We start from the raw sequence: 9,897 nt of genomic DNA on the forward strand, positions 1-9,897 counted from the left end.
TGCTTGCATGTGGGACACAAAGATATGATGGAAGGGTCCCTGCTAGGAAATTTAGCATAAAGTTAAGGAAGATGACTGTTACAGGGAAAGCAGAAGATTCCAGATTTGAAGTACACTGGACCTGAATTTAAGAGAGTTTTAATTCTGTTTTCAAAAGTCATAATCTTTTTCTCGCACCCTCTCTGCAGTAGCCATGGAGTTTTTCACTGATCAGATCCACAAGCCCCTGTTTAACTCTGGAGTTTTGGTTGAGGCCCTGCACACAGCACTGCAAGGTCAGCTTCTGCAGTGTTTCCTCAGCCTGGAAATGCAGCCTTTTTGTCCCTCATTTGCTTTTTCCTCACCATGCAGAACGTGAAGCAAACAGCCCAGTGAGCTTAATGGACATGCAACATCCAGGCACAAGCTGTGATACTTAGAAAACATCTTTGCATAGCAAGAGATTATGCCAAGCCATGGGGAATCTCTGCTCACTTACGAGTAAACTCTCTTATGATAACTACCAGGGCAATATTTGGGCAACTTTGTCCAGAAAGAACAATGTTCACACTGCAAAAAAACAATGGGCCCACAGAGGCACAAACAACAGACCCTGTTAGAAACTGACTCAGACAGCCAACAAATAGACCAGATGTGTAAAACAGGTTCACAAAAGGAAACACTTTCCACAATTTTCCTGGATATTTCCCACAAAACAAAGTAGCAAACAAGAACACATTTGTAACTGAGATCCCCAAAAATGATAGGGAAAGACAAGGAACAGTGTGGTAAGACACTTCTCTGACTGTAACAACTGAACTGTAAAAGTACAAAGCCATGCAAGGAGAAGAACGAACTGGGGCTGATATAAAACTGTGTCCTGAAAGGACACCCACCTCCTGATTCAGCTGTCTACAGAAGAGACTTCAGGACTGTTGAAGGTTCTAGAGCTCCAGCACTGACTGCATTTATTCTTGTTTTTCAAAAGCTTTGTCTAAGCTTTGTTTTAATATCACAGCTGGAGCCAAATGGAGAATTCAGGTGTCAACTGTCAGCACTTCACTGACATCGTTATCAGTACAGCACTTTTCTTCAGCCTTATTCAGTCACGAGAAGCTTCTACTGCACAGCTGCTTTCCTGCCCTTCTCCACCTTTTTTCTGTCCCTTCCACGTTATACACCACTGGCTATCTGACCTGCTTCTAGCTTGGTGGGTGCCTGCAGCAGCTGCTGAGCAGCGCTGCCGGTGCAGGGGAGAAACAGGATGGACAGCACAACCCATGCCTGGGGTCTCTTGGAGCCCACCGGGGACAACCAGGCACATGTCGGGAGCTGTGCCCAGGGCTGCCTAGAACGATCAGCGCTGGCTGTACATGAGCTGCACGCCAGTCCTCAGGGACCACGGGGCATGTGCTGGAGGGGAACAGACTGTGGAAGTTCAGGTGGATGCATTTGATAGATTTTCTCCCCTACATTTTCTAGGCATTTTCTTATAAGGGAAAACAGGAATTTTCTTGCTGCTAAATGTGAGAAGAAACACTCATAGTGGTACAGACCAAAATCACTGAGGTTTCCAAGCAAGCAACAAAGGACATCATAGATCTTTACACCAGAAGGTTTGTTTCCTGGCTAAAACTCATGCTGCTTAGTTTTTCATAGTACAGGACACTTGTGTGCCTTTTAAATTGGATTGTGGATCAAAATTTATTTTCTAGCTCATTGTAATTCCTAATTTTGTCTGAATTGTAATTGCACTGCACAATACTCATTATGATACACATATCATTAACACCCTGGGAACACTTCTCAGCACAGTGTTAATGCCTATTAAAAATCTCTCAGTGAACTGCCTCCGCCTGCTGAAAAGGAAATAAATGAAAAAGCCAGCTAACATCTTATCAGTGAGTACCAAGCAAACAGCCTCTCTTATTCAGAAAGGGAAGGGAACAGAAGAGTCTTTACCCAGGGATATGGCAAATGCTTCATAAGGGCCTCGGTTGGAAGAGCTGAATGCTCCGAATGTTTAAGGCATGCTGCAGCAGCCTGGGATGGGGATGTTCTGGGGAGCTGCACATGACTCCTTGCTACAGCTGCTTCCCAGAAGCGATGCCAGGCTCTCACCCCATCTTCCTATTCCATCTCAAAAGCCATTTGAGCTTTGCTCCAGCCACTCAGGCTGAATGGCTGTCTCATGATGCCATTGCTCCATTTTACTTCATTTCTGACTTGAATTCATTCACAGCCAGCCTCTGTCCATGTGCTCTGGGGCTGGTTTTGCCCTCCCTCTGAAGGCACACTCTCCCTCTCTACTGTGTGACACACAGCAATCAAATCCCCCTCCCTGCCAAATTAAAGAAGCCAAGCACATTTGGGACTCATGCTCCATTTTCCCCTTGTCTTTTGCCACCACAGCTGACATCCGTTAACAAGATGCTGCCAGGAACATCCATGGTCACGCAGCCAGGACAGGACATCTCTGGTCCTGATGTCACAGCAAATACTATCTTGCCTAGGGTTATGGGCCTGCTCTCCACCTGTCTCAGCCAAAGGCCCATTTCTCCACCAGGAAAGGGGATGGACAGTTAACACAAAGCCTACAGACAGAAGTTTTACACTCCAAGCTTACCCCAAGCAAAGGGGAGGTCAGGCTGCTGGAAGATGTGGACCACGCACACAGACTACCTCAAAAGCATCTCCTTTACCACTCACTACCAGCTACTGTTCCTTCCGAACAGACACAGCTGCTACAGCAGCCACTGAAACACACCTTGGTGGTGAGAGGGGGGTATGGTGGCAAGTGCTCAGCATGGGCCCCAAAACACCAGTCCATGGGCAGCAGCAATTTGTCTTCTTGGCACTCACAGAAACTCCAAGGAGAAGCTATCTGAGAGAAATTTTCTGATGTATCTGCAGCTTCTGCTAGAAGAATAAGACTAAAAGCCAAGTTTGTAACACCTATGAGTCCTCAGTGCACCTCCGTGCAGTGCTCTGCTTTGCAGGGCCAGCCCATTTTGTGCAGTGTCAGCTCTGCTGCAGGATGCAGGCCACATTTAAGTTTTGTTCTGGCAGCTCCTACCTTTCTAAGGGGGCAGATTTTGGTGTCTGCAAAAGGTGGAGTATTTTTGCACCTTGGAAAAAATACAGCTTTTCTGGAATTGCCTGAACGTGAGGTCTTGGTGGGTCTGTAGATTCCAAGACACAGCTGGTGCTGAACCTTTTGTGCCTGTCTTGGTCAGAAAGGAATCATCCTTTATAAAAAGCAGCATGTTAATTCTTTCACTCAGGTATTTTTTTGTGACAAGAAGGGCTGGAAATAAATTGTAGGCAGAAAAATTTCCTTGTGGGTTCAACTACTATGTCTGCGACAGGTGAAATACAGGAACACAGAGAGACAGCAGAGGGGCAGGGTGAGACCGCTGAGTGCTGAAGGAAGGACCAGGAGACACATTAGCAGGAACTCACACCAGTTTGGGGAGCATCAGTTGGATCAAGGTGACAAACAGAGGGAAGAAACAATGAGGATCGGAGAGGACAAGAGGGCTCTCCACAGCCATCTGTGAATGGTGGGAAGAAACAAGATTGGGAGTGTGTAGGTACAACAGGGCTTGAAGGATGGAGAGACCTGAAGTCAGCCAGTGGTAGGTAGCATTGCTGGCAGCTGTTCTTTGATCAAAGAATTGCTGCTGCAAACTGGCTTTTAATGGGAGGGGTGTGTGTGTGTGTGTGCATGCACATGCATACTTGGGTGCATGGGGAAAAAAGAAAGGAAAAGCATAAGGATGAGAGGCATGAAAAGATCTCTGGAGCACCAACGATGCTTGGGCTTTGAGAGAGCAATGAACTTAGGCCTTCCGAGCACGCTTCAATCCCTTGCTCTGCAGCTGTTCTCAGCCTCACTGTCCTCACTATGAGGGCTTACAGGGATTAATGAGGTCAGATGAAACAAACAACCTGAAATAGCATCCTACACATGCCTTAAGACTTTGATTAGGAGCATGCATACATTTTGTATGTACACAGGCAACTCCTTGAAAAGATCTAATCACCCACCTGCTCTGCCAAGCAGCTACAGAACTGCAACCACTATCTCAGTTTATAGCTTTTCCCATTCTTCTCAAACCTGGCACTGGAAGGGGCTGCAGTTCTGGCCCTTCTTACTCGAGGGGTCTCATGCTCTGCAGCAACAAACAGGACCTGGCAACCTGCAGACACTTTCAAGCTTTCACACATGTACAGTATTTACTGGTTTGATGATAACTTATGTCACAGCGTATGTAACTTGGTAGATGACAACTACCTGTAAGTAAGCAAAATTAAACAAGGAAAAAGAAGGTGGAGCTAATGGATGGTATGAGCACAATAATTTGATGTGCTTATGCAGCTGCAGCACTACAATTTCTCTTTTTCATAGAGAAATTGCAGTCACATAGAGAATCCAACATCTTGTTCTGGTGCTCCAAAACATTTCACATTCCCAGGCATCTGTAGGCAAGGGACATAACTAAAACACACTGCTTTGCCAACTGCTTGTAATCTCAGTGGGGCCAAAGACCGTAAAATTCCTGGAGGTTTATTAAAGCCGCTGTCCATGGCATTGCGCAGATCAAACACTGGCTGCTGCCAAGAAAAGCATCCTGTCTATGACTCCAAATTTTATGTAAGCACAGGAAAGAACTAATGGCAACCTGCCCATTTTTGAGCACCTAAGCCTGAGTGAAACCATCCGGAATCAAACATATGGAAGTTTTAACTCCCCTGTTTGGTCACTGATCATCCTGCTCAAACTGAAAGGCAACTGCTGGACTGTGGATGTTTGGGACTGCACTGTGACACAGGAGAGCAGATACCTTCTCCTGGAGATCAGGGCAGAGGGAGGAAGATGTTTACAGCCACCTCTGTGATGCGAGACCTGTCACTGTGGCCACTGAAAAGGGCCAGCCTAGCAGCCATTTAGCACAGGTGTGAGCCCTTGCTGAGCTCTGGCACGAAGCTCTGACCGTGGTCTGGTGCGAACACTGGTCCTCTCGCCCTGTGAGAAGCTGAATGCATGCCCTGCACTTCAGCACTGAAGTGCCTGTGTGTTCATGGCCTCACTGGGAGCCTCCATCCTCAAGGGGTGGCTGTGCTGACGTGGGCTGCAGGTAGCAGCAGCAGTTTGCATTAAGCAAACCTCAAGCAGCTATGTCCCAAGAGAGCTTCCCAAAGTGCTTTCAGAAGACAGGACTCTGCACTCTCAGCTTTTCATCAAGGTGTTCTGAGAATTAGCCCAAAGAAGTACTGGTGGCTGCATGGCAAAGATACCACACTGGATTTCACAAAACTAAGGTCTTATCTCCCTCTTGCAAGGGCTTCTCTAGGCCCTTTGCAAAAGCCTAAACTCAACACTTCCTAACATTTTGCCTCAGAGAAATGCTTTTGGTGGCACCTTTGGAGCTCTGAGCCGGAAGTTGCTTCTTGTCTTTTAGAGCACATTCATACATCAAATTAGAGGTACAAGCCAGACAATGTAAACACATGTAAACACATTCTGGATGAAGCCAGCATGCATGAGGCACAGCAGCACTGAAGATGGAACAGCCTGAGCTTTATCACTGCTGCAGCCAAACCATAAACTCTTCAGGGACCAATATGTACCATATCCTGGTTGCTAGCATTAAAAAAGCATGTGCAAAAGCCCATTGCTCATTTATCATTATTCTTACTCAGATTGCTTACAGGAACGCTAACAGAGGCTCTGACCCCTCACACTGCTGTTCTGCTCTTGAGGCACTCATAGTCTCCTTTTTTGCCTAGAGCCCCAGATCAGATGCACTGGGTCCCAGCGCTGGAAAATTGCTGCTGCACTTTGCTGCTGCAGGGAGTGCTGCCATTCAAGAGACTACATGGTGCTGTGGTCCTGATAGGAAAGACATTTTTGACTGTGTTGTGGCTCTGTGCCATCTGTAGCTCCCCATCCCCATGCAGGTGGCTGGAGGCTCCCAGCATGGCAGGAGAGGCTGATGCTCTGTAACTGTCTGTGAGCTGGCACCACACCAGAGGATGGAAGTTTGATGGCTAGCGAGTGATAGGTACCGCCTGAGGTTTGGGTGGTGGAGTTGGCAAACACCACCCCAAACAAACTGAGTTGGGGGCCCATTTTGTGGCTATCTGGCATTACGAGCCTTATCTACATGACTAAACAGCTCATTCCCCTGGCTAATCTTACTCCAGCAATCAGCAGAGCTGTCAGGATCACCAAGTCTGGTTTCCACTTGAATCCAGGCAGAAGTATGGCCAAAATTGTGGTTCCTTGCTCTGCCTCTGGCTTTCACAAGTGTCACTACATTACTGTTGGCCTTAAGCTGAGGTTTCCACTTAAGCTGGACCAAGCTTATAGCAAATCCCTGCTGCATCATAAGCAAGCTCTTTTTAAGTTCATCTTAAACTCTCATCTTGACGCTAGATGCGTCACTTCTACACCTTCTCCCCCTCCTCTTCTCTGGTTGAGGAGGCAAAGAACTGACTGCTCAGCCACCCCTCTCCCCTCCCCTGGTGTGGCTCTTGGCTGGCACTAACACCATTGGACCAGAAATGGAGACTTTGAACAAGCTCAGGCAGCTGCTTCCCAAAGCAGTGAGCGACTCTGTTCATGTTTAGGAAGGCAAAGATGGCAGCATCATCGGTTTTCCAGAGGAGGCTGTGCCCTCTGGATCCTTCCCTCACCCTTGCCTCCCCGAGGTGCCTAAGCCCTGGGAGGGAAGGGGTTTGGGTGCACCCTTGTGCACAGACATCACCCCTCTCTATGCATGAGGCAGCTAATAAATGGGTGCTCTGGTATTCAATTTGCAATAGCTAAATAGTTTTCTGATTTAGTCTGAAAAAGCTACAGACAAACAGGAGCAAATCCTAAACAAAACCTCAGTGTGGTGTTTGAAGAACAGCTGGTGTTCATCACTGTAATATATTTTACATAATTTTTTTTAAATGTTAGGAAAGTATTCTTCCCCCCGTGGAAAACACTGATTATAAATCATCTTCTTATTCTTATTTAATTTTACTTCATGCAACCACAGTTAAAAGAAGCATAAATAGACCTGCCTCAAAATGCTGAAAGCTGAAAAATGTATCATTTTTTTGAATTTTCAATAAAACAAAAACTACACCTTTTTAAAAACATCAGTTATTTAGCTAAAGCAATTTTCACTCCAGGTAGAAACATTTTCTACCACTTGTACCATAAACATGAAGAATTTGACAACTGTTTAAAGAAAATCATGCCTCTATTACTTTTCAATGTACAGCTTGCTTTTAAAACCAAGGCTGATAGAATTACTAGGAACTAGGCTTTCTTTCATAAGCATTTACAGAATTGGTAATAAGTTCCTCAGCACCACAAACTTATTTCTGACCCCAAAGGTCAGTGGTCTGTTGCTGTGGATAGACTGGTGAACCGAGAAAAGGGGAGTTAAAATTCATGTTTTAAATTACAGCTAGAACTCAAACATGTCATTTTAAATTGAGATAAATTAAAAGCTTGAGGGAAAGAAAGACACACCCCCCCCCCCCCCCAAATCCCAAAGACCAGGGTATATAACAAGAACCTGCAACAAAATACACGTTGCTGATCAAAAGAGCAAGCAGCTCCAGTTTCATAATCTAAACATAATAACATTAATACTGACCAACAGGTGTGTCTTCCGAAAGGCTGAGGAGTGCCATGTTCCCGTTTGTGCTCCTGGCTCCGTTATCAAAGAAATAGGGGGCATAATTTGCCTGAACTGTAATTAAAACAAAACAGAAGCCAAAGAAAAGCATTTTGTAGGTGGCAGTTACTTGGCTTTGTAACACGACTCTCAGTAAACATGAGCTGTTCTGGGAATACTGTGAGTAACATAGTTGCTGCAACGGACTTTGAGAACTATATCTGTACACAGATTTTTTAATAAAATTACTTCCACATGCCACTGTGCCAACATTCACTCAGCAGCAAATAGAGACAGTGCACAGAAAAAAAAAAGACTCAAAACAACAGAAACAAATCAAGTAGCAGGATCTCTCTCAGAAAATCTCAGTCAGTTCCAGACAGCTTTACTGCAAAATTAATCTTTTCATCTTGTAACAACTGCACAAATCTCCCCTACTCCACACACACAAGTCTTGAACTTTCCCAGTGCCTCGGTACCTTACCCAGTATTCTAAGCATATTCTGTCTTAAAATTATGCCTACTGCATGAGCAATTAGCCATAATTAAATAGTTACTTACTTGCTGCCAGACAACAGCAAGCAAAGTTAAAAAAAAAAAACAAGAAACAGCAAATTAGTTGTCATTCTAACAACTGACGGTTAGAGAGTCAAAATAGCCCATTTGAAACTAAACTCCAAATAAATAAACAGAGAGGGTAACATCTGCACAGGGACCAGTTGCCACGGAAAATATTTCAGAACAACATCACCACATCAGTAAGGATTACTACAGGATTTAAGGTTATGCTTGTATCCTCCTATATTTTTACTTAACAAAGTGATTATAGTACTCACCCAGACAAACGTGCACCAAATTGAGAAATAAGGAGGGGGTGAAATGCCTTACATGCTTCATCCCACTGAAGAAAGGACCAATTTCTTCTCTGTTTCAAGAGCTTGCTTTGCTTTTTCAGTGTTTGGGGGTTTTGTTTGTTTGGTTTTTTTGGTTTGTTTTTTTTTTTTGTGTTTCTGAAAGGTCCAGGAAAGTGTCCTTCAGACTGATGTAGTGGAGAAATGTACAAGAGGCAGTAACAGATGCTAAGATGTTAAGCGGATGACACGTCTTAATTTCTGAGGAATTTAAAGAAGCTCCTTCCTACCACCTAATTAGACCAATTACTTTGCAGGGAGCTGTGGGACTCATTTCTGAGACAAGATTTGGAGGAATCAGTGTAACTCTCACAGGTTCTGCTGTTTGTACTGTATTTGTGCTGTCCAAAGAGATGATAAAATGGAAAGTTGTTTTCTTTCTGCACTGTATCTTTAATTCTCTAAGCCAGTCCTCTTTTTGAGAGCTAAAAGAGGTTTCTCTTTATTTACTGATCTTGAGAAACTACAAAGGAATAAAATCTAACACCAGCAACAAGCAGCAAATGTGATTCTAGCTGTTTTAAAGGAAACGATCACATTTATGATAGAAACAAATACACAGAATTGGGTGCTGAAAATGCTGAAGTCACATTGTTCTCTTCATGAGCCAGCTCGATCATTCCATTCTTAAACTGCATGAATTTCTGAAAGCATCTTTTACATTCAGCAGGTAATTTTTAACCAGCCAGGTAAGAAGTGTGTTTAACCACCATCGCACGGAGACAGTTAACAAAGTAGCTTTTCTTATTTGCTTGTTTTGTTTTCCTGTACATAAAAGGGGTTTGTACAGGTTTAAGCTACGTATCATCCAATAAATTTTATGTTTAAAAAAAAGCCACTCTGGGAATTGTCCTCAGACAAAGCTTTCTGCTGCTTAAAAGGAACTTCATCAGCGGTAACACTGGCGTTCCAATCAAGGTGTTTACACAGGGGCTTAGCTGTTTAAACCAGCGCTGAGGTGAAGCACTTGCTCTTTAAGGATGTGTTAATGGAGCCTTCTGCCTTTCAAATTAACAGCCTGCATGAAAGAAACGCCTAAGAAATGAACTGTACTTCTCCACCGCAATGCTTGAAAGCTGCACCTTCATCCCAGCGGAGCCCGGCGCTCACTGCTCCCTCAAGAGCAGGCCGCGGAAAGCAAACGCAGAGCCGGGAAGCAGCTTCAGACTGGGCAACAGTGGGGGATTTTGGCTCCCTAATTCATCCACGTGTTTTACGGTTACTTGCTAAGGTTTCGAAAGGGAGGAGCCAAGTGTTCCCCGGACAAAACCCTGCAGATTCTCCCTTCCCGGTGCCTGCCTGCGGGGTGCGGAGCGGGGCAGGCC

General features: G+C 44.8%; 1 protein-coding gene across 1 annotated transcript in view; it reads right to left on the reverse strand.

Moving 5' to 3' along the window:
* Positions 1 to 8,558, reverse strand: part of CDHR1 (cadherin related family member 1) — a gene marked incomplete at both ends in the record, with an annotated part of 43,887 nt that extends 35,329 nt beyond the window's left edge. Inside the window, 2 exons of the mRNA XM_084264399.1 lie at positions 7,641 to 7,736; positions 8,498 to 8,558. Of these exons, the coding sequence (XP_084120525.1) occupies positions 7,641 to 7,736; positions 8,498 to 8,558 (157 nt within the window). The remainder of the gene's footprint in view (positions 1 to 7,640; positions 7,737 to 8,497) is intronic.
* Positions 8,559 to 9,897: the final 1,339 nt, after the last annotated feature.

This window comes from Gallinula chloropus (assembly GCF_964237585.1).
Source record: "Gallinula chloropus genome assembly, chromosome: 5".
NCBI lineage: Eukaryota > Metazoa > Chordata > Aves > Gruiformes > Rallidae > Gallinula > Gallinula chloropus.